This window comes from Musa acuminata, chromosome BXJ3-9 (assembly GCF_036884655.1).
Source record: "Musa acuminata AAA Group cultivar baxijiao chromosome BXJ3-9, Cavendish_Baxijiao_AAA, whole genome shotgun sequence".
Classification (NCBI taxonomy): Eukaryota; Viridiplantae; Streptophyta; class Magnoliopsida; order Zingiberales; family Musaceae; genus Musa; species Musa acuminata.
In genome coordinates, this window is record NC_088357.1 from 2,396,686 (window position 1) to 2,420,690 (window position 24,005).

The 24,005-nt window shown below is 42.4% G+C and overlaps 4 protein-coding genes across 7 annotated transcripts; 3 read left to right on the top strand and 1 right to left on the bottom strand.

Moving 5' to 3' along the window:
• The first annotated feature begins 3 nt into the window (after positions 1–3).
• On the top strand, positions 4–6,211 carry LOC103996865 (folylpolyglutamate synthase). Its single transcript, XM_009417901.3, has 16 exons — positions 4–241; positions 337–443; positions 519–584; positions 671–780; positions 1,007–1,067; positions 1,385–1,468; positions 2,713–2,769; positions 2,884–2,944; positions 3,335–3,381; positions 3,491–3,568; positions 3,687–3,851; positions 3,930–4,169; positions 4,254–4,374; positions 5,114–5,269; positions 5,456–5,565; positions 5,802–6,211. Exons 1-16 carry the CDS (start codon positions 28–30, stop codon positions 5,859–5,861), a joined length of 1,737 nt encoding a protein of 578 aa, XP_009416176.2. The 5' UTR covers positions 4–27; the 3' UTR covers positions 5,862–6,211.
• A 638-nt stretch (positions 6,212–6,849) lies between these two features.
• Positions 6,850–11,406, top strand: LOC135648496 (26S proteasome non-ATPase regulatory subunit 14 homolog). The gene is made up of 6 exons (XM_065166248.1): positions 6,850–7,080; positions 7,179–7,356; positions 9,944–10,025; positions 10,364–10,540; positions 10,623–10,790; positions 10,925–11,406. Exons 1-6 carry the CDS (start codon positions 6,942–6,944, stop codon positions 11,114–11,116), a joined length of 936 nt encoding a protein of 311 aa, XP_065022320.1. The 5' UTR covers positions 6,850–6,941; the 3' UTR covers positions 11,117–11,406.
• A 7,641-nt stretch (positions 11,407–19,047) lies between these two features.
• Positions 19,048–21,829, top strand: LOC135649873 (uncharacterized). 4 transcript variants are annotated; one of them, XM_065168794.1, is made up of 6 exons: positions 19,140–19,277; positions 19,408–19,762; positions 19,850–20,191; positions 20,275–20,599; positions 20,880–20,987; positions 21,077–21,829. In XM_065168794.1, the coding sequence occupies exons 2-6, from the start codon at positions 19,454–19,456 to the stop codon at positions 21,214–21,216; spliced, it is 1,224 nt and encodes a 407-aa protein (XP_065024866.1). In that variant the 5' UTR covers positions 19,140–19,277; positions 19,408–19,453; the 3' UTR covers positions 21,217–21,829. The 4 variants fall into 4 exon arrangements, with proteins under 4 accessions (XP_065024865.1, XP_065024864.1, XP_065024863.1 ...); XM_065168793.1 differs by having other exon boundaries at positions 19,048–19,291; positions 19,408–20,191; XM_065168792.1 differs by having other exon boundaries at positions 19,048–19,277; positions 19,383–20,191.
• Positions 21,830–22,938: 1,109 nt separating this feature from the next.
• Positions 22,939–23,752, bottom strand: LOC103996869 (17.3 kDa class I heat shock protein). Its single transcript, XM_009417908.3, has one exon. The coding sequence runs from the start codon at positions 23,631–23,633 to the stop codon at positions 23,151–23,153; it is 483 nt and encodes a 160-aa protein (XP_009416183.2). The 5' UTR covers positions 23,634–23,752; the 3' UTR covers positions 22,939–23,150.
• Positions 23,753–24,005: the final 253 nt, after the last annotated feature.

The window sequence follows — 24,005 nt, forward strand, 5'->3', positions numbered from 1 at the left end:
GTTGTGTGGTCGTGACTGCGTAACGCTATGCTGCATGCGAGCCCGGCTGCCCGATCTCGGTCGTTTTGCCCACGCCATCCCTGTACTCCTCGCGTGTTGTTGGCTTCGTGGGTGCGGCGGCGCATCACCAACACTGATTCGGTAGCCCTCCACCCTTCCCTCCGCGCCTGCGCCGTTCCCTGCCTCCCGCTCCCAATAACCCATCGCTTCCGCCTCCGATCGAATCGAGCCATGGCCCGAGGTATTGCCCCAACTCTTTTACAGCTCGTCGTGCCCGTGGACAGCGGACTCGTCTTCTTCGTAGATTCTTCCTTCTTAATCCCGTTTCTGCCGCAGAGTACGAGGAGGCGTTGGATTGCTTGTCCTCCCTCATCACGCGCCGCACTCGAGCTGATGGGTCCAACAAGGGCGACCACTTCGATCTGATGTTCGACTACCTAAAGGTTCCATGCCCTCGATGTTCTCTTCCTCTTTCGTCCGTTTAGCTGATTCGATATGCTTGGTTTGCATCCGTGTAGATCTTGGAGTTGGAAGACGCGATTCCTGAACTTAAAGTAATTCATGTTGCCGGCACCAAAGGAAAGGTGGAAACCTTGATTTGTGCTTCTCTCGCTTTTGCTTTTCGCATGAGATCCGATCGGTGCTGGCTGATGATGAATTAACGATGCAGGGTTCGACGTGCACGTTTACCGAATCAATTCTCCGGTGTTGTGGGTTCCGGACTGGACTGTTCACATCCCCTCACCTGATCGATGTCCGCGAGCGGTTCCGTCTCGATGGGTAAGGTTCTTTGCTTTCTCTCCAGGATTCATGCCGTGGCCCGCACTTGTTCTAAACCCAATCAAGTTAATGCTCTATCTTCCCCTCATAGTCTATCAACGGTAATAACTCATGTACTGCTTACTCTTCCATGTATATCAAAGCATAGCTAGGTTCGTACGCAGTTTCTTCTCGATGCTTAGCAAGGAACACTGACATTTCTTTGTTTCCTATGATCGAACTCTAGGGTAGAAGTTTCTGAAGAGAAGTTTTTGGAGTATTTCTGGTGGTGTTGGCATAGACTGCAGGTATACACATATACTTCTGATGCAAGATTAATCGAACTTTAAGCTACATTTGCATGTTTTCGTTAAGATTCTTTCATTGGATATTAATCATTGAACAACTCTTTCTTTTCTAAAAGCAACCATAACAATTTTTCAACTTGGTACAGGACATGGTAGTTGTAGGTATGAAAATGTCCTATGATCAAAACGAAGGCCTTCCTTCTGTCACCTTCTTTAGTTGTTACTATTCTTCTCATGCTTTTCCTTTTGATGTTTGTTTCAAACTATGGTTCTTTCTCGAGTCGTTAGAACATTGCTTGGTTTGCTTTTCCTTGCAGGAGAAAACTGGTGATGATGTGCCGATGCCGGCCTATTTCCGCTTCCTTGCCCTCCTAGCATTCAAGATATTCTCAGCAGAGCAGGTCAACAGTTCAAATTCCTTTTCAATTTGCTGTTACCTTATTGTTGACGACACAGTTCCTTGTCAGTTTGTTATCTTCTTATCGTTGCATCGGTTGTACCAATCTTGACATCCTCGTGTTCCATGCCTGTTGCCTACGTGTCTCGTCCAAAGAAACAGAACATTTATATGTTTAAGAGAAGAGATCTATATACTTGGAAAATGCCTCACCTGATCTATTTAATGCATCAACGTCTTCTTTTGCTTTTCTTCTCTGTCTTTCCATAAGGTTGCTTTTCTCAATCTAAATGATACATAGTAGTGCAAATAAGGTTAATGAGATTCTGACTACATTGATTGAATGATTATCCAAAAATATCCAGTGAACATCTGCTGAGAGATGCCGATTTTTATTATCCATTATCTCATGAATGAAGAAAGTCATCCTTTAAGCCACCAGTTGTTTTGACTGATAAACTCATGACTACTCTGATACTATGGGAAAAGTTAAAATCAGGTTATGTCTCAGATTTGTACTTGACTCCGTGTGTAAAATATACCATGTTTAATATTTTTGCTTTTGTTCTGCTCATTAATCATATTAGAACTGGCCAACTAGGTAATTGTACTTGCTATAATTTGAAATCCATTGATCTTAGTTTATCTTTCAAGCCAGAATCAAGCAAAAGTTTGAAGCAATATCTTAATTCGGACAAGGTCCTATTCTACCAACTGACAGTAAGTTACCAAATGCAAACTGGAAATTAGCAATAGGCACAAGATAAAAGAGAGGAACTAACTTACGAGAACTTTATTGAGATTCATGTCCTTGAAAATTCAAGTGAGGCTTCTCAAGATTTTAAGAAGATGCTGAAAAACATAATGGAGAAGGACTAGTTCTTACTCAATATTGCATCATATTTATTCCTTGTGTACTAGAGTTGGATGAGATGTTCAGAAAACTACTTGGACGTCAGCCATGAACATGAATGTGGGAGTTGTAAATCACAAATCTAACTCTCGGTGTTTAACTTTCACCAAATGTTGGTAACATATTACTGCAGTCTATTTTTCTTGCATCTTTATGATATAACAGGCCTTATTGCCCATTGGCAATTAATTAAACTGTTCTAATTGCGATTGTACAGTATTAGTTGATTAATTTGCAGACTAACATGTTGCAACATTTTTTAGTATTTCTGGTGCTAATGCTAGAATCTGAGGTAGTACATAATAACCATAATATTATACGTTCAAATGAAGCAGGTGGATGTTGCTATAATGGAAGTTGGTTTGGGAGGAAAATTTGATGCGACCAATGTGGTGAGTAATTGTTTCTTTTAAGTTGTGTTTTTGGTTTCAAATAATTGTAGCTTGCATAAAGCATATATGTAGAGCACACATGTTGCTTTCTTAAATTTCACCATCATATTTCAGGTGCAGAAACCAATTGTTTGTGGAATATCCTCCTTGGGTTATGACCATATGGAAATTCTCGGTTGGTCCCCTCCCCCCATCCAAAGAAAATATGCAAATAATCACCATATTGTTTTGTGTTATGCTCCTTCAGAAAGAAAATTTATGCTGTGTTATGCTCTCTACCTTATTGTTCAACAGGGAATATATTTGTTTAGGATGTATAAAATTTGCAATATCTGCTAGTATATAATGTAAAAGATTATCAGAGTTATGCCAGTTAATCCTAGAACTGAAACATGGCTCATTATGGAAATATCATATTATTTATGGTTCATGTTAGAACATGCTAGAAAAGATTGTTACAATCACACTGGTTACCAAAAAAGTTCTTACAAGACATAGTAAGAAATCTTGTGAGAGTTGGTGAATCAGAATATAATTTTTCTTTTGCTGACTCTACCATGAACAGGAAATACACTGAGAGAAATTGCAGGAGAGAAAGCTGGCATATTTAAGGTATTTAAATTTCTCATTTATTGTGCTTTGAAAATGTATTGTAACATGCCACAAGAAAAAAAAATTGTGATTTATTTTTGTTCCATATCGTGCATTTCACTTGACACAGAAAGGAGTACCTGCATATACTGTGCCCCAGCCTGAAGAAGCAATGCATGCGCTGGAAGACAAGGCTTTTCAATTAGGTGTAAGTGTCATTGTTTTATGCACTTTTGATTGATCAAGATATGGCACACTACAACCTGAATGATAAACTCATATTATTTGCATGGCACGTGAGTAAACATTTATTTATTCTATTACAGGTTCCTCTTCAACTAGCTTCACCTTTAGATACTGGACTGCTGAAAAATCGGCATCTTGGGTTAGATGGTGAACATCAATATCTAAATGCTGGCCTCGCTATTGCCTTGTCTAGTGTTTGGCTTAAAACGACTGGAAATTTGAAAAGCATGAATATAGATGAACATGTAAGTGTGCTTTTATATTCTATTTTCTTTTCATCATACCTAGCAAAGGATCATCAACATGTTCTGTGTGGCAACCAGAGTTTACCTGAGCAATTTGTCAGCGGCCTATCAAGGGCTCGTTTGGAGGGACGAGCACAAATTGTCCCTGATTCACTGGGGCAACAGCAGAACTCCAACCTTGGAGGCTTGACTTTCTACCTGGATGGTGCACATAGCCCAGAAAGCATGGAAATGTGTGCGAAATGGTATTCCCATGCTATAAGAGAAGATCCTTCACGGTTTGGGGAAAGGCCTCATGAGAATCACCATATGAGACAGGTAAATTCTATTTTACTCTTAGCGTGTCCTGACTGGGATATTAAATTATGCCTATTCATATCCTTTTATATGTTCCGTTTGCAGGGAGGTCACCCTAATTCACTAGGGGGAAAGGATCACCAACAGATACTTTTGTTCAATTGCATGTCAGTGAGAGATCCTCAGCTCTTGCTTCCGCGTCTAATAAATACTTGTGATCAGCATGGTAAGTCAGATGAGGAACATTTCTTATATCGGAAAATTCATTTTCTTTACAATCTCATATCTGCTCCAATGTAACTCATGTTAATTATTTCTTACAGAATTTCAATTAATCTTGAAGATTTTCACCAATCCTCTACTTTCTAATATAAGTAGTAACTTTGGCTTGTTTTGACTTGTTTGTAGGTTGTTCCTATCTTACGTTGTTATTGACTTCTTCTGCCACGTTGTAAAATTATTTAAAGTTTTAAACAACTTCCAGAATTAATTGTTGTCTTTTGATGCTCGGAGGTGGTGGTGACACATGTTCTTTGTCTTTCCTACTCAAATGTACAGGTCATAATGGGCTTTTCTTAGCTAACTTCAGTAGAAAGGATAGATACAGTTACATCAGATCTGTGAATTAAATTATTTTCCCTATAAGAAAGCTACAAGTAGTCTAAAATGCTTAAGTAGAACAGTTTGATTTAAGACATAACACGCAAGCATACTATTCATATTAGTACCAAGGAATCACTATGATCTACTTTAGTTTTTTGTGATCCTAGGCTGAAACCCCACAATGGGGACATTTGTCTGACCAGGCAACAGGGCAAATGGTAATGTTACCCATCTAAGAGAGTTCATAGGATACTTGTCAATAAAGTAGCTGTATATTGTTGTTTCATTCATCCAGATATTACTAGTTATTTTCATGATACATTGCTGTGAATTAACGATGGACATATTTTAATGACTTTCAGGGGTCAAGTTTCATAAGGCCATTTTTGTACCAAACCAATCAGTATATAACAAGGTTACATCTCCTGCATCACCACCAACTGATCCTCAGCAAGTCGATCTTTCTTGGCAGCTGACACTACAGAAAGCATGGGAGAATTTTATGCATAGTGAACAAGGTGCTCCTAAATGTTCTTGCTTTTTTTTTTCAAGTTCATAAGTAATTTAGGTTATCTAAATGCTTCTTGGAGTTGCGGGTGTTACTTAGATGTTTAAACTTCTGAAAATGCATTTTGTGATATTCATTTATCATGGTTTTTTTAGTTCATTAGCAAATGATGAATTAACAATATTGATTATTACAGGCTCAAGTTGTGCAAGTGTCTGTGAGGACAGTTTAGTGTTTCCTTCACTCCCATTAGCTATTAAGTGGCTCAGGGAAAGTGTTCAACAAAGCAGATCAGTTCAAGTTCAGGTATTAAGCCTATCCTTGCCACAAATAGAAGACAATATGCCATGATATTTTATCTTTATATTGTTGAAATTCAATAAGAATGACATCTGTCAGACGATTTCTATGCTAAATTATCTGATACCTCATTTAGCTAATTGTTTAGGAATACTGCTTTCTTAAACCATGATATTTTCGATGGGCCACTGTGCTCCTCAGGCCTGTCATGAAGATAAGTTTCATAACCTTTTCCATTTCAGGTTCTGGTGACAGGTTCCTTGCACCTTGTGGGTGATGTGCTAAGACTAATGAAGAATTGATGCTTCCTCCTCGAGATAAACTTATAAGCTCGGTCATGTTTTGATTTGCTGATTCATCTCTATTAAGTCTAACAATATTCTGAAGACTCTTGGAAAACAAAAACATTATTCTGAATGCTGGTAAGCTATCGCTTCCTCGCTTACCTTTTATTGTTGAGAACCTCAAGTTTTCAGGTCGAAGAGGTCACTCGACAAATATTGTTATACCGTCATCATCGTGAGTTGCTTCAAGTAGACCGAGTAAATCTTGTTCCTGGGCTTGAAAAATTTTTATGTAAGAGACGATTGAAAGAAAAATGGAAATTGATGAGTTCACTCTTGCAAATTTATACACTTTCTTTTTAGTACAATCATCTTTTGAGTTTGTTTTTGTAAGATTGACCTGCTGCTGTTTATTCGGTCCACTGTGTCTTGAATGCTGTAAAGATGATTTGCATGTATCCTCTGTTATAATTGAATCTCTACCAATCCTTGGTGGAGACAATTGAAACGGAAATTGCTTCTTATGAGTTGGGTAGAAAAAATTAGCTGAGACCTTATAATGCAAGAGATTACATAATTGTAATCATGCTCTCGAACATTATAAGGTATACTGGTTGTAACGTTGCTGTACATAATTAATATCCCTTTAGTGATTTCTATTGCTGCATATAATTTTGAGGGAAATGTGCCTAATCCAAACCCGACCCGATTCGTTAGCGGGTCAAAATGTCATGATCTCAAATCAACCATCTTCCAAAGTGGATCGAGCATAGCTCAAGTCCGGTTGATCTGACGGGTCGGATCAGGGCTAAGGCTTTCTCGACCCGGCTCACGTGGCTGCCTTCCGGCTCAAGGCAACGTCGATACGCCATAACGAATGATGGAATTATTTTTGTCCGCTTGATACGCATCGGACGGCCCGAACAGCAAGCGGATGGGAATCTTGACGTGGATCGTAATTCGAACTCGGTTTTAAGATTATAACGGCGTCGCCGAGGAGATGAGATCGATCGATCATTCCACGGCGAAGGGTTTGAGTCGCGCGGCAGCGAGAGTAAGGAGAGAAAGCAAGGAAGGGAAGAGGAGAAGGGGGAGGATATGCAGGGGATGGAGAGACTGCATCGGATCTTCTCGGGTGCCGGCGGTATGGGCCACCCGCCTCCCGATTCCCCTCAGCTCGACTCCGCCGAGCAGGTCTACATCTCTTCCCTCGCCCTCCTCAAGATGCTCAAGCACGGTAATGTTATGTTTTCCAATTCTTCCTTCTTGCCCTTCTTTGATTATGATGGCGATGGTGATCTAAGATTAGGGTTCCTTTTGATATTGGGCAAACAGGGAGGGCCGGAGTGCCTATGGAGGTGATGGGGCTCATGCTGGGGGAGTTCGTGGACGAGTACACCGTCCGGGTCGTCGACGTCTTCGCGATGCCTCAGAGCGGGACGGGCGTCAGCGTGGAGGCCGTCGATCACGTCTTCCAGACCAACATGCTTGACATGCTCAAGCAGACAGGAAGGTCTCCTCCTCCTACCCTCATCTATTTCTTCCTTTCCTTGTTTCTTGACACTGGATCCTCTCAAGATATGCATGTCTCGGCATCAGATAACATTCTTTACCTGGTTTTCCGTCTCTAAATTTCCGTCATGGCTACTTTTTGGCTGCTGTTTAGCTAATCGAACAATGAATTTAATTTTTTCTTCTAAATGCCTTGAGTCTTCTACTTTGTGGGGTCTCTTCGCATTTCATTCCGCAGGTTGTTCATCCATTTTTTTTTTGTTGGATTTGATACAGTAAAACGAGTTTATTTCTGTGGAGTAACTAGATCTTGCTTCTTTAAGGTCAGAGAAAAAAAATATATTCGTAGATTTTGTAATTGCCATTGTGTCAAGAGGAAGCCAGTACGAGTTTTTTTTAGACTAGATACATCATTACCTTCTAAGTTTTATTTTGTCTAGTTTCATGGCTTTGCCTTGATTTGATACATATACGATGTTGAATGCTAAGGCTAAATCCAATTTTAATTGCCAAAATTGCTTACAAAAGAAGGGAGAGCCTAATGCATAAAGCTCCTGCCAATATGGAGCTTGGAGAGGATCAATTTTTACCCTTATAAGTAGAAGGCTTAGATCACCATGAAATTTATCAAAGTTGTTGGATTTCTAGTTGGATTAATTTATTGGATCAAAATTTGGGTAGATCAAATTGTGACACCCCAGATGTCAAGCCTAAAGTTTTGGGGATTTAACACATCAATTTAGTCTCATGCCAGTTGTGGGAGGATATTTGAGTTGGTTTATGAAGTCCTATAGTCTAATACTATTTTAGGCTTAAATATTTTGACTTATGGTTTGGGCTAAGTTAGTATATCAGTTCTCTCATTAGGTCATAACAAAGGGTATCTGATTCGGTATTGAGCACGATGATGGACCTGAATAGGAAAGAGACTACATGTAGATAAGAGTAAAGACACATCACGACATGGAGTCATCACTAAGTTAAGCTTCATGTGCATCATGCTAGGACTTGATTTTGGGCTATGTTTTGGTCTTGACGAGGACATCAAACTTAACAAGGGGGGATCATGATGTCCAAGATGTCAAGCGTTAAGTGGGGGAGATTGTGATGCTCAAGCTTGATCTCACATTGGATGTGGAAAGAGATTTGAATTGGCTATAAGGTTATACGACTCTTATTTTGGGTGTATGATTTAGACCTATTAAGCTTGTGGATCAGATATCCTATTGGATCAGATAGTGACACTTCCATCTAAATCTTGAAACTGATTAAGGGAAATCTGTGTTGGTTTACCTTGGTTGAGTTAGGCATTCCAATAGGTTGTAAATTAATTAATGTTCTTATTTGTTTTCCGGTCCTAATGCAATCTGTAAACTGAAGTCAATAGAATTCTTATTATGTCTATGACTGATTGGCTTGGATAAAAAAAAAAGGAAAGGAGATTTTTGTTAAATTTCAAAGTATTGGTCAAACTAGTGTGTACCCCCTTGTATTTTTACTGATCTGACCATATATCAACAAGTCGATTGGATCTTACCAGACCGTACTAGTCTATCCTTGGCGAATCAGTGGATATTTGCACGATATCAAACTTGTACTGGGTGGTAAATTTATTTCGTGATTTAAAACTTCTCCCACCCACTCATAACAGGAGTTTGATTCTTTCTATTTAGATAATGTCTTATTGCTCAGTTTAGCATTCTCCCCCTCATTTGAAATGGGTGTCTTGTTTCCATTCAGATTATGAGAGGGAATGGGTAAGAGAAGGTAGTTGATGAGGTTGAGATGTGATCTTATCCATGATTGAGGTTGACACGAGTTTCTCATGTGATTGCCCTACTACCAGCATGGATTTTGTGGACCAGAACTATAATATCGACAACAGGTCTCTATTTGTTGAATCAGAACTTCCAATTGCCACAAGAGCAGTACAGCGGTACTAGCACGAATGCTCTATAGCAGACATGTACATTGACTTTATCATCAACCCTCTTCTCCCACCTTTACTAGGTGGAGCATCATATCCAGGCCTCCCAACCCAATCAGTGATCAAGCTGCCATGGATATTGCTTATCTGATCAGCATAGACCACAATGTCTACTAATATCATATACCATGGGAGCAATACCGTTCTTGAGTTTCAGACTTATAATACTAACCTCTAGCCATATTCAACTCTCAAGATACCATGTTTTTTGTTTTAATATCAGGTGAATGATTAGATATGTACTTATGTATGTTCATTGACAGCCTGTGAATACTGAAGAGGTTATTCTCAGTCTCATGTATAATTGAACTTGTACATATATTATATTTAGCCATTTTAAAATTTTCACTCATGTTTTTTTCATGATACGTTTAAAAGTCGGTCATAAAATTATATACAAAACAAAAGGATCATATATGCATTGAAAAAGGAAAGGACCCATCTGGCACTGCAAGGTTGCACTAAGATTTTGATTTCTACATCTAGTATATTCACATTTCTGTCAACTTCTCATTTTAAATAAAGGTACCGGTAACTTTTTCTTTTCCTGAATGTTGGATTTCTTTTTAGTATACATGTCTGACTATTTCTAATATTACAGACCTGAAATGGTTGTCGGATGGTACCATTCTCACCCAGGCTTTGGTTGTTGGCTTTCTGGTGTTGACATAAACACGCAGCAGGTGTCGTCATTTCCTATTCTCCCAAGTATTTGTTGCTTTACTCTCTGTGTGTATTGCCTAATGATGAATGTGGATCTAATGGTTTGGCATGTTTATTTTTTGCTAAGCTATCTAGTTTATTCTTGTTGCTATTTCTTATGGTAGTTATTGTTTTTGCTTGTCTGACTAGATCTAGAAAACTGGTAATGCCAATATGCCAGCTCTATTTTTTTGGGTTACTTTTGCCTTCACAAATGCTGGTTCATAATTTACCGATTCCCCCAGTCATAGTGTCAGTGAGTTGCTTTGATATTGATGCCTTTTTGGATGGTCTATATAATTTTGTTGACCTTCTGCAGAGTTTTGAAGCCCTGAATCCAAGGGCAATTGCTGTTGTAGTAGACCCGATCCAGAGCGTAAAGGGTAAGGTGGTCATTGATGCTTTCCGCTTGATTAACCCCCAGACTATGATGCTTGGCCAGGAGCCTCGTCAAACAACATCCAATGTTGGGCATCTCAACAAACCATCCATTCAGGTTGAATGCTGGTTGATTACTATCCTAGATCGTGCTGAGTTGGTTATCATGTTATTACTTATATCTAGAAATTGTTTACCAGGCATTGATCCATGGGTTGAACCGGCATTACTATTCTATAGCCATAAATTACCGGAAGAATGAGCTCGAGGAGAAGATGTTGCTGAACCTTCACAAAAAGAAATGGACGGATGGATTGATACTTCGCCCATTTGACACCCATTCGAAAACCAATGAGCAGACAGTCCAGGTATGCAATGCGACCTTCTACCTTTGGAATATCAATTGTTATTGCAAATGATTCTCTTAGTCAAGTAAAAAAAAAAAAAGGTGCATCATTCTTCGTCTTGAAACTGCAAGTAATTACTAATGTTGGATGATCAGGAAATGTTGGATTTGGCTATCAAATATAACAAAGCAGTCCAGGAGGAGGATGAGCTTCCACCTGAAAAGTTGGCTATTGTAAATGTGGGAAGGCAAGATGCGAAAAAGCATCTGGAAGAGCATGTCTCTAACTTGATGTCATCAAACATAATTCAGACTCTGGGTACTATGTTGGACACCGTCGTGTTTTGATAGCGGTTTCGAGTTGAGGACTTGTTTTGCTTTCAACTCAGCAAAATCATTTATCATTCCGGTTCCCTTTTGTTGCCAAGGAAAACGTTTGTTGTCGATGCCTAGTGTTTCAATGGAACAGCAGGGCCTGTACTAGCAAGTAGTCTAATTGTAGTCCTCTACCAACTACGTTGCAGTGGTTATATTATTAGCACAATGTACTGCTGGTTGGTTTTTTTGGGTACTATTTTGCCCCTTTCTAAGTGACCATCATAAACTATTTTTTTGGCAATATCATGATGCCTTCTTTATATGTTTTCTGTTGCTACTGCCCATGTTGGATATGAGGTGTGAAAGTATCGACATTATCAAAACATGGATATTTAATGCCTTGCTTGTTTTAAAATAGAACTAGTCAAGATCTGTGGCATGCGGCGCGGTGATGTGTTCGTGGACGAACACGCTACCAGATCAAGTCGAAGATGCTCGATGGAGGATTAACCCCATGCAACTTCGTCATCATTATCTCACTATAGACTCCTAATATCCGAACAATGGTACACAATCTTAAGTTCGCGTTCTCTGAGAGCAGAGCTATTAAGCGACGGATAAGTAGAAAGATTACGAAAGATTATGGAGAAAAGTAGAAAGATTATGGATTTAAAAAGTGAACGTCGTAAATCATAAAAGATGATCTTTCATGTGTATTAAATTTGTATTAAAAGAATAACTAAAGGTTCAAGAATTTAATATCATTGTACGGTAGAGGTGAGTCTTATGTGTACTCATCAATGGATGGGACTCCGTACCATAGAATTTGGTCTTTTATGTGCATTTCAACTAATCTAAGGAAACTTAACTACCAAAATCATGTGTTGATCATAATGACAATATCTACAAAGGATGTAAATATGAAGCAATAGACAATATGATCATGAGTATAAGAGAGTATATAGGTGGGACTTCCAAGTGGACATCAATTCCTTATACTCCTACAGGAAGAGTGAACTAGTTAATAAAGGTGGTGGTATACTCCAAATACTAAGATAAGATAGAAGAATAGTGGAGAGAACTTTATAAGTCACATGCTAAAAAAACTTCTTATAATAAATCGATCGAAAGTGAGAACTTCGAGTTATTACAATGATGATCAATCAAAAAAGTCAGCAAAAGATGATTAAGAGACTGACACATAAAAATGAAGGTCCTTTTTCTTCATCAAAAGGGACCATTAATTATCAAAAAAGATTATCATAAATCTACCAACCTAGTATCAGAGTTAATTATTAACGAGTTAAGATAGTATTAGTAAATCAAATTTTAACTACTCAATAATACTTTGAGGAGTCAGAAGGCACGAGTTGAAGCATTTATAAAAGATTTGACGAGAAATTATTGAATGACTCATTTTGATTTTTTTTTTGCTTTTTTGATATTTTGGAGTGTTTCTCACGAGTAGATTATACAAGACATAAAATAGTACAATTAGTCTCATTTTTATTTTTGATAGTATTTTTATTTTATAAAACACATAGGTTTCATAGGTAGAGCGTTATAATGCACAGGGGAAAATGGTTAAAATGTTATTATTTTTATGTTATCATAGACTTAGTTGATTTTGCATAAGTCATGTGGTACCCTTGCATGTCCATCCGTAAGGGGTTAGTCTCCCCGAAACCTCTTATGATTTCTTAATAACCTACAAAATAGAAGATAAGTTAAAAGAAATATTTAACTTAGGATCTCGCAAATATTTCAATAAGCACTTTATAAATAATACAAATTACAAATATATAATTTGTAAGCTCTGAACGATTACGTGATAAATGGTCCAAGATGGTCCGTCATGGTCAAAAGTACCCACACGACACTACTACATATTAAGGCAACGAACCAGCCCTAGACACTATCCCAAGACCTTTCCAATCATGTGCCACCTAGGTAGCTCCTATATATTATGTTGGCTGACACTTCGCATGACTCTACTGAGTTAGAAAACCCCTAAAATGATTGCTTGAATGGTTTGTTTTTGAGTAGTTTTACCTTTGTATAATGATTGCAAACAATATATATTTATAAGACCGAAATGATCATAAAAGCCAATCAAAATTAAGTTGTTAAATCTAGTATAAGTCATATGCATGCTATGTAAAGTATAAATATAATCGAAAGACACACATATACACAATTATTACATCGAACACTCTGCTTATATATTTGTCTATAACATTCTCCCTCATTTATTCCTACGATATTCTCATCTTTGCTAAATCTCTAATCTTCATAAAGTCTCTCACTTTTTGCTATCTTAATGACAAACCCATCGACACTAGTCTTACAAAGTTTTCTAGCCTTTGCCCTTCGGCTTTGTCTTGATTTTTAGAGTTTACCCCTATATACTCCACCTTTTTAATCCATTTTTATGACTGTGCACTCTCTCTTCATGAGAGCAAGGGATCGATAACTCCACGAAAATCCCACCTCTATAGTACCATGACACTATCATGCCCATGGCCCTAGTATGCATAATCTCACATCTACGTTCCTTTATTCACAATCGGCAGATCCATCTTTGTTTTGGGTAGCTAAGTCCCTTTAGACTCGTTATCGTTTCTTCATCTCTTTCGACCACCCGCTTCAACATCTTTGTATTTTCCAAGCAATTCTCTGTGGTCAATTGAAAGACAGACTACAACTTCTATGCATGGCCTCCGCTATCATGCTATAGAGTTCGCATCGATTATATTCTCATTTGTATCTAGTCAGACCTCTATATGATCAAATTATATTTTTTGGACTACTCTGCCTTGTTGAATAAACTATGAACTATTCTATTAGTGCGAACACTAAATTACGACTCTTCGCCAATATAGCCCCTACTACGTCTCTCAAGACCTAACAACATGCTAAACTTATTACATACTTTAACTTCCTACAAACGTATCATTCGCATACCGAAGAGAGTTTCAATGTTGCATGACGCTAAGTTTTGATCACCTTGGAATTGTCACAGACAGTTCGTCATCCACATAAAAGCCCATGCATAAGTATTGAATTATTCGAGTTAATAATTTGAACTCACCATTATGAGCTTTGTACAACTCTTTCAATTGCCGTGTAACTCATTCCTCCTTGAACGGTTTTATCCTTTGCCAAGCGCTCTACTTGCCTTAAGAACCGTCAAATTTAGTTGCTAACATCGAGTCATAGCTCGTACTCAGTCATCCCAACCTTTATGTGCTATGTGTTTTTCTTAGCTCATTTGTTCTCGTGGTGCCTCCGTGCAAATGGTTGGTAATTCCTCTTAATGTCAATCTATGATGTCTGCTCTTTTGATATACAATGTAAATTATAAATATGGATTTTGCAATGTAAATTATAAATATATATAATGTAAATATACGATAAAAGCTCTAAAGTGGTCTATCGTGATCAAAAGTCCTCATATAATGCTACTATGGAGCAAGACAATAAATCAACCCTAGACATTATCCTAAAGGCCTATCCAACTATGTGTCACCTGAGTAGCTAGAAACCTTTACACTACTTTATAGAGCTAGAAACCTCATAAAATGATTGGTTTGATGGTATGTTTCTATATAGTTTTACCTCTGATGATTGCATACAACCTATATTTATAATATTGAAACAACCATAAAAATTTATTAAAATGAGATTGACAAGCCTACTATAAGCTCTATACATGCTGTATAAAACATGAATAAAACTGAAAGAAACAAACATACACGAATATTATATCAAACATCTTATTTATAAAATTATTTATGATATAGCAAAAAGTTTTAAGACGTAAAATATAGACTTCAATATAAAGATGGGACGTTAGATCATTCGTGATGCAATTGGTCTAAGCTCGAAAAACCTACCTTTGTATCAATGAAGTATTTACTCAAATATCATTTTTAACTATCCCAAGTTTCACTTCCACGATATTTTTTTTTCTCCTTTTTAAGTTTGTACGAGACGGTAGATGTCATGAACAGATTAATCGTTTATGAAAGAAAATATGATACACATCAAATCAATTAAGTTGATAATAATAAGTTTAAAATCTTTCACCATCGTTTCATTTATTAAGTTATGGAACCTATCAATTCTATCAATTTATTAAATCACATCACCCGTGATCTTCCAACTCAAGAATCTTATGGTAATCCTCAGAAGCCTCCAACTCAGGACAGGATTTGCAATAATAAGATCAAAGGCACGTCTGTTCTCGTTCTCTTTTCTTTGATGGTAACACACAATATGGATGTCAATTCCCATCATAATCACTGTTTTCTGTCGGTACGTCTTTTCAGATTTCATTAGGAACGTTTTCCAGAGAATTTCTAGAACACATTTTTGTTCCAACAGGTCATCGGAATCGGATACTTCGTGCAGGTCTCCCAACCCACAATGGTTTTTATTGCTGTGGGATTGAGCCGAAACATAGCTTTCGCATTTCCAGGATAAGCCAAGCAGAGGAGGAGTATCAACAGCATAGTATAATATTATGCGTAGGTCGTATCAGCGACAGTGTTGGGCTTAATCGGGAGGATGTCGAGCAGTCACTGTTTCCACGCACCTCTTTGGATGGCATCTGTGCCTCTGATCTCATTATCTTGTTTGTGCCTTATTTTCTTAGAGTTGATCGAGTTGAATCGACCTGAGCCTACCGCTCGGTCTTATGACTGGGGATAACTTCCCAGAATCGTAGGGTGGAGTGCAGGTAATGGATCGCCGTCGCGCCGCTGGTCAACTGCCGTGAGGTTTCGCTTGACGTTCCGATGTCAACATCCCACACTCTGTGACTCGAACGAATCTCCCAATAATTGGATGAGGAATCTAAGAGCGGTAGAGAGAAGGAAAGATCTGAATTCAATAATCGATTTAGATTTCTTCAATCTTAATTATCATTCGGTATGAGTCCAAAGCTATGTCGGTAACGATTTCCTTGTTTTATTCCGTGATTCCTCGTGACGTGTTCCCCATTTCAGAACTAAGGGAGCCGATACTTATACTGATGAGAGGGAGAGCGTGTATGTGTGTTGTCATTCCCAAATACGACCCATCTCACCAGTAAAAGGTGGGGATTATAATGATGAAGATGGGAGAGATTTACCGGTGCTTTCGTGTCCGTGAAGTTTCTCTGAGCTTGCTTTCATCAGCTTGAGGTTAAAGCAAAAGGAGATGTAATGATTTCAAATCATTACTCCGACTGCTTCGTAATTGACATCCCATCTGCATCAACGAATTATATTTGCATACAACTTATTCGAGATAGATTGAAATCTTATAAGCGAAAGCCAAAAGAATTATGCTAAATAATCTCGACTGCTTGTCGACGCCAAAGCAGCAAAGTAGGAGAGCGATGGCGTATGGGAGCGAAAAAGAATTAGAGGAAGAAACGAGAGAGTCGGCCACCAAAATCCACAGCGGAGAGAAAGTACTGACAGCGGCGGGGTACGCCACCCCCCCCCCCCCCCCCCCCTCCCTTGCTTTCGCAGCTTTTTGTGCTCGCTCACTTCCTCGTTCCCATTCGCGGCAGCGTTCGAACTACACATCCACAACTACGCGGCAGCTTTGCGATTACGTCCGATTTATTTGCGATTTGAATCGAGCGATGTGCTACGGAGGGAGTCCGGCGAGACAATTTCTTTGGTGCCGGAATTCTTTGAATCCGACCCGGCAACGGAGGGTTGACGCCAAAAGATAAGGATCACGGGTTCGACAGGGAGGGCCCGGAAGCGGAGCGGAGCGGAGCTCCATTCGTGGGACCCCCCGCGTAAGGCAATCCGCCAGCTCCGGGAATCCGTGACGGGACCCCACCCCCATGTGATCCGTCTTCCGGGCCCACTCGCCAGCTGTGGCCTCTTCATCGACGAGACCCAACCCACCCCCGCCCAAAACCACCGTCCCTCCCGTCGCTTTGAATCCCACCAACAAAGAAAATTAATTTTGCCATCTGTACCTCCGTACCCGCTCGCCTACCTCCCTCGTCGTTGGCGAGGAGACGGGAAGCGCGTGCGGGTCGCATCCGCGTCGCATGTCCAGCTGGCGGGAACGGAAAGGGCGGGAACGGGCGACGCTGACCCGGCATGGCGCGGAGGGACTTCAAATTTCAAGAAGACTTCAAATTTCGGCGGGAAAATTCGAAACATCGTATCGTCACGCGTCGTTTGGTCACCGTTCAAATTTTCATTTAAAATATCATTTTTTACTTGCCGTAAATGGGAGCAATAATTTGCCTTCATATGAAAATGATATTAATTAAATATTAGATACTTAAGAAAGTAAACATAGTTCGATTCTAACTATATTCTATGCTCCCCATCTCGTATAATTTTAGCGGATGTGGCGCCCCTTTTATGATATCCAATTTTATATTTACCTCTGGAGTCCGGATAGAAGATATATTCTTTTTGTTTCCGAACTCTCGTAGCTGTCTCCCCGTCAGTCCTCATGTCAGACCGTGCCGTCCTTTTCGGCGGGTAGGCACGTCCTCCCCTCCACCACCCTCTCTATTTTCTATTGTTTTCATCATCATCGCTTGCTACTTTTTAGTTTTCCCTGTATGGGACACCCCACAGCAGGTGATCATTATGTAGTTTCATGGCCGGGCGGGGCGGAGGTAAACGGGCAAATTAACTCGATTTAATGGAGGAGGGTATGACGTCCGGGGAAAGGGCCCCACGAGGGTCTGTCTCCCGCAGTAGTCCTTTACGCCGAAAGGGACGGGCGCCGTTAGGCGAGACGACATCCTCCGTCAGTTCGGAAACGGAGACGGAGTCCCCTGTGGGGTTGGAGTGGGATGAGGCAAGGATGGCGACGGGAGAGGCTCGCAGGAGACCGTCTCGTCTCCGACACAACTAAATAACGCGGCCGATACTAAGGAATCGCGACACCCGCCACGTTATCTTGGAGATTCCAGATTCCGTTTTCAAGGCGGAGAGCGAGGTGGGCAACTGTTACGTGGCAACCACCACGACCCCACACCACCGGGAAGGCAGGGCCCACATGAAAGGAAGAGAGGAGTTTGTCTCCCACTCCCATCTGGCCCAAACCAACCGGCTTTACTTTCTTTTTTTATTTTATTTTAATTTGCCCTTTTTGTTCTCTATTTTTCATTTTTTTATATGGAGTGAATTTTTATATGATGAAATCCATCGCCTCCTCACATGTAGAACAGTGCGCATTTTAATGACCGCTTGGCTTTATTCGCACTTGGTTATGAATGTAACATAAGACGACATCTACAAATATAGCTGCGTCTTTCCTGTTGCCAAGGCGACATGCGACCCTGCTCGAGGCCAATGATACTAACTGGCATGCAATGAAATGGAGGGGCGATGGTCGTTCAAGCAACTACGATGGTGACAGCGAGGATGGACGAGTTATCGACTTCCGTTTTGGCTAGCTGGTAGCTCCGCGGTGGGCCATCCTACGTTGACGACTAGAATAAATCGTTTGTATTATTTCATTTTTTGGTGGAATCTTCTCGATCGGGTTCTTCTTTTACTAGGAAAAAGAAAAACATTGGTTTTGGATTTCTACCACGACATTAAAATGGAAGTTTATGTTAGTATTGGACGCAATAAGTAGCTACATGTTGGAATCGTTAATGTTTTAATGTCGTCTTTTATTTTAAGGGCAAAAGAAGAAACTGCTTGGAGATGTTTTATTTTAACGACCTACGACTTAGGACACGACAGAAAGAAAACACATGGCGGATCGGTGGGAGAGGAGGACACGGATCTGTGCAACCACTGTGGTAGGAGAATGCGAAATAGGGTTTGTTGGGCACCTTTTTCCTTCTCGGTCGCCCCCACTCGATGTCTCTTTTCTGGATTTCTTAATCTCAAAGTAGAGGGAGTGTGTGCGTGCGTCGCGCTGCGGTTGTGCTGTGACCGGGACGACCCCTCAGCCCCACCACTCTTTATTGCCTACCATCGCTCAACATTCCTACTCCCCAAGCTCCCTTTTCTAATACTTCGGCCCCCTTCTCCCTCCGTCTCTGCTCTCAAGAAAGAGAAAAAGGGAGGGGAAGGCGAAGAGTGGAGCGACAGTAACCAAAGCCCTCCTTCCTCTTTAATTGCGCTGGCTTTTCTTTTTCGCAAGGAACCCGAGCGAGTTTGAAGGAGAGTGAGGGGAGAAGAAGGCCCACGTTCTCGTGGTTGTGGTGAGTATTAAGCGGTATCGTTTCTTCCGCAGCCCGCAAACACCGCCCCTCCTGTCACCCCTCTCATCTTATCTCGTCCTTCCCCTCTCTTCTTCCTCTTTTTAGCCGTCTCTCCTGCCTTATCGACCAGGCCAAGAAGAAGCGGCGGCAGCGGCAGACGCAGCGTGTCTTGTGCGATGGCCAAAGAGTTGGATGATGCAGAGTTTTGGCTACCTTCCGAGTTCCTGTGTGATGAAATCTTCCTCGGAGGAGGCAACCGCGGAAGGGAAGGTAAAGCCGGCCTCGGGGGAGCTTACTTACCCGGCGAGTTTCCCCTAGGTACGGACGCGAATCTGGACTCACCTGTGGAGTCGGTGACCGGGACGGAGGAGAGCGACGAGGAGGACTACATGGCCGGGCTCACGCAGCAGATGGCTCGTTACTTCCTCCAAGATGACGAAAAAGACGCCTCCGTTGCTGCAGCGGAAGCTGCGAACAACGCAAAGGTAAAGAATCCCTTCAGTTGTCGCCAGCGACTAATTCTTGAGAGGCTTCGGGCCTTGCATCAGCTGATTGGTGGGGGTTTCTTGAAGACCATGGCCGGCTCGCCCCAGTCCACCCTGTGCGCTTGGTCCTCCGCCTCGACCAAGGGGAGCCCAAATGGACCTTCTCTGGTCTCTTCGCCGCCGTCGTCATCTCCGCTACAGCAGCAGCGCATCAGTGATCCCTGCGACCTTCTCTGTGAGGCTGCAGGACAGGTGATGCGACTCCGTACCACCGACGATCTTGGGCGACACCAGGGCCTGAACGATGTCGGGCTTCTTAGCGTGCCAAAAAAACCGACTCCAGTGGTGACCTCGGTTTCGAAGAACAACGCCGCCGCCGGCTACTATTCCCCTAATCACATCACCCATCAGCAACTGCAGGCAGCTCAAGTGAGCGTGATCACACCTTTTGCCATCCATACCTATTCGCCGCATTCTCTCTCTCACACTTTCCGATATGTGTCTTTTGTTAGTTCTACTACCTAAGGCAGCAGCAAGCGATTAAGCAACAGCTTTCGACAGCCTGGGGGAGGCAGAGCAAAGGTAGAGTCACCGGTGGGGGTTATGGGGAAGGCAGGTGCGGCCGGACCTTAGATCTGTCGCCCTCCGCTTGGCCGCCCCTTAGAAAACATCCTCTGCAACCTTCGCAGCAGCCGCAGCCACATCCGCCACCGCTTCCTGGATCCGGGATGAGAGCCGTGTTCCTCCACACCACGGGCTCGCGGAAAGAGTCCGCCGGCACCGGTGTCTTCCTTCCCCGCACTGCCGGCAACAAGCTGGAGCCAAAGAAGAAGACTGGTAATGCCCCGCACCGCCAGAATCTCATCATTGGATTCCCATGTCGCTGTGTTCGCGTATTCCTTTCTGTCGTTTCTTGCCAGCTTTCAATATGTTGGCCACCAAGCTGGTATCAATCTGCTGTCCCTTTGCGTTTGATGGTGCTGTTTGTGTTTCCGTGTTGGCGGAGCCAGTCTTGCCCTTGTTTCCTGTCTTTTTACTGTGTGCTCCAAGTATGTCTTTCTTGGTTCTCGTTTTTACGCACTCTAAACTGTTGTTGCTATGGCGTGGTTTTGCACAGGCTGTTCAACCGTGCTCGTTCCTGACAGGGTGGTTCAAGCGTTGAACCTGAACCTTGAGGAGCTTGCAGCTCAGCCGCGCTTCCCCGGTGGCTTCGTTCTCAGCCACGGTAATTACTCTTCCGAGGCGGTTGATTTATCTTCGCAAAGCTTTCCCGATTTTTTCCATCATGTAACGAAGGATTGCTTGGATGGACAGATGCACTGATGGGGCGAAGCGGTGCGGTGCTCGCGCACCAGAAAAAGAACCACCAGCACATCTCACCGTCCGTCTCCGCTGCAGCTGGCGCTGCAGGTGCGGCCCATGAGGTCGGACTGCCGCAGGAGTGGATCTACTGACAGCGTCTACGTACTAGCGCCATCTTTTTACCGTAACGTAGCTTTTGGTTAGTTTTAGGGTAGGGCGTAGTAGAACCTATGAAAACCGAAGGATATAGAATTTAGCAGCAGCGGCTGGGAAATTGTTTTGGGTTTTGGAAGGTGGAAGAGATGATGAGCGCCAAAATCTTGATGGGGATGTTTTGGATGGTAGTGTGTGAGGAAACAATAAGCCGTGGTTCCGTTTTGGCGGAGGATTAAGGTGTGGGGATTTGTTTGTTTCGCAATAAGAAACCAGGAGAGATCTTACCTTTTGTGTTCATCTTGGTGGTGTACCCCTCACCAAGACCGCCTTAATTCTCTTCCTTTTTTGCAGCCTTCTATTTTATCTGTGTGTGGGGGGGTGGGGGGGGGCACAGAGCACTAGAAAATGGGCTGCAGGTGTCTAACAAAATAAACGGGCTCCGTTTCGTTGTTTTGTTGTTGTTGTGCAACTCTCTTTGTTTCTACAATCTCTCTTATGGTTGGATAGGAGAATGTAGTAAAACCAACTGGCTTCTCTTCGACTGTACTGAATGAAGTCAAATGAAATATGGTTTGTTACCCCGAAATGAAAGTTTGCTGTTCGTGTTGATACGGTGGTCAACAAAATTTCTTTATGTTATTGTAATGTGCTGTGCCCTTAGCGGCGCGGTCTTCGATGGGTTGCTTTTTTTCTTTGTCCCGTCTGAAGCACTATTCATAGTTTATTTACTCCGGTGAACTTTATCGTGTATCGCGGACGGGACGGTAACAATTTCCGAGTGTTTCGCGGGTTGGTTGCTTGTGAGCGAAGCAAGCTGCGGGGTTCACCGTACGTGACCGCGCTTTAAGCGTCCGTCTTCTATCGATCTCTGCGCTTGGCCTCGGGGCTTCCGCTCGCTTCCGTTTCTTCTTTTGACTTGGTCGAGACCCTTGTTGCTTTAGGCATGGAAGCATCTCGTGATCGGTGACGCCGTTCGCGATGTCATAAAATATTTAAGACCAACACTGCTCGTGTTGAAGGAGTGCGAGTGTCTCACACAGTCTCCGCTGTCGAGAGAAAAGGCGTGTGCGAAAGCTGCAGTTTTCTCGATTGTTAAGAGTTCGAACATTTGCTAGATTTTAATTTCAAGTGGCCGCAGTTTTCGAGGGTATAAAAAGGGTTGATATATTTCTCCTTTAGCGGGTTACCTAATTAATTGCTTATGATGTAACCAATTAGTTGTGGGTAGATAGATGTATGCTTGCTTGTATGAGATTCAACAAACCTGTTGTGAATAATGCTGCAGGGTAGAGGAGGATAACCTTACACTCGTGCTACGTGCTCTTCTTTACTTTGCAGATCCTCCCTGAAGTAACCCATCTCCCACGCATCGTCATATCCGGTGGGATGGGGAAGTTGCTAGTGCTAGACCATGCTGTGGCCATTGCAACTCACGTGCTCATGAGTGCTTGTTTCGCGTCCAACAATGTCATACGGTGTGAGCACCTGCTGGTTTAACGTGAGCTGTCGTGATCCTTTAATGGGCTGCACCGACCCCGAGCCTCGGCACACGTTTGAATCCATTTGGGCTGCGCTAACCCATTTATAGATTCCAGCCATTCCTCACATGGACGTAGGCTTGAGTTGTTCGTCCCACACTACTTTTTCGTAGCCTCCAACTAATTCTGATGGTAGACTCGAGTCTGTGTTAAATCAAAAATATAATTAAAACATAAAAATTATTTGTAATATATGATTAGCTTATAATTTATTTATCTCCATCGATATTACACAAAAGACCACATCAGGCAATGACGAAAGGAAGACAGACGCATCACAAACTTCTTCGACACGTGTGAAACGATCGTTGACAACCCGACCAGGACGAACGCGCAACATATGACCTAATTCAAGCAAACGGTAAGCACGTCTTCACTCATACTATTACCAATCAACCGGAGATCTCGATGGACTTGACATCAGGCTTTTTGACCCCCTCCTTGGAAACCGTGACGGTGAGGACGCCGTTCTCCATGGCGGCGTTCACCTGTTCGACCTTGGCATTCTCCGGCAGGCGGAACCTCCGGAGGAACTTGCCGCTGCTCCGCTCGACACGGTGCCAAGTATCGGTCTTCTCCTCGTGCTCGCGGCTGCGCTCGCCGCTGATCTGGAGGACGCGCCCGTCCTCCACCTCCACCTTGACCTCCTCCTTCCTCAGCCCGGGCAGGTCGGCCTTGAACACGTGCGCCTCCGGAGTCTCCTTCCAGTCGACGCGAGCGGCCGCGAACGCCGACGCCTCGCCGGGTACGGTGGCCGGAGAGAAGGAGAGGGAAGTGTGGAAGGGGAAGCCCTGGATGGGGTCCCAGGCGTCGAGGGAGAAGGGATCGAAGATGCGGCCCCGCCGTGAACCGAATCCGAAGGGAGTGAGCGACATTCTTTGGTCCGATCGACGACTATTTAGCGGGAAGAAGACGACGACGACGACGAAGAAGAGATGGGAAACGGAATCCCGCGGAGATATTTCTGGTATCTGCAACTTGGGTTGCGGGAAACCGACGTCGTGACACCATTTTTATAGGAGGGGAAACGTGGGTTCTAGATAATTCCTCCTGCTTCTGTTGGCTTCTTGGGCTTCATCGTGTTGTGAGGCCCGGAAGCTACCACGGGCATCCAGAACCTTCCGCTCCTGGTTTCACGTGCTGTACGCTTCCGAGTATCGTTCGTGAAATAAGGTGACCTTTAGCACAAGATGCGTTTTCCAAGTGGATCGTGACTGAGCCACCCTCGATGCCAACCAGCAGTGTCT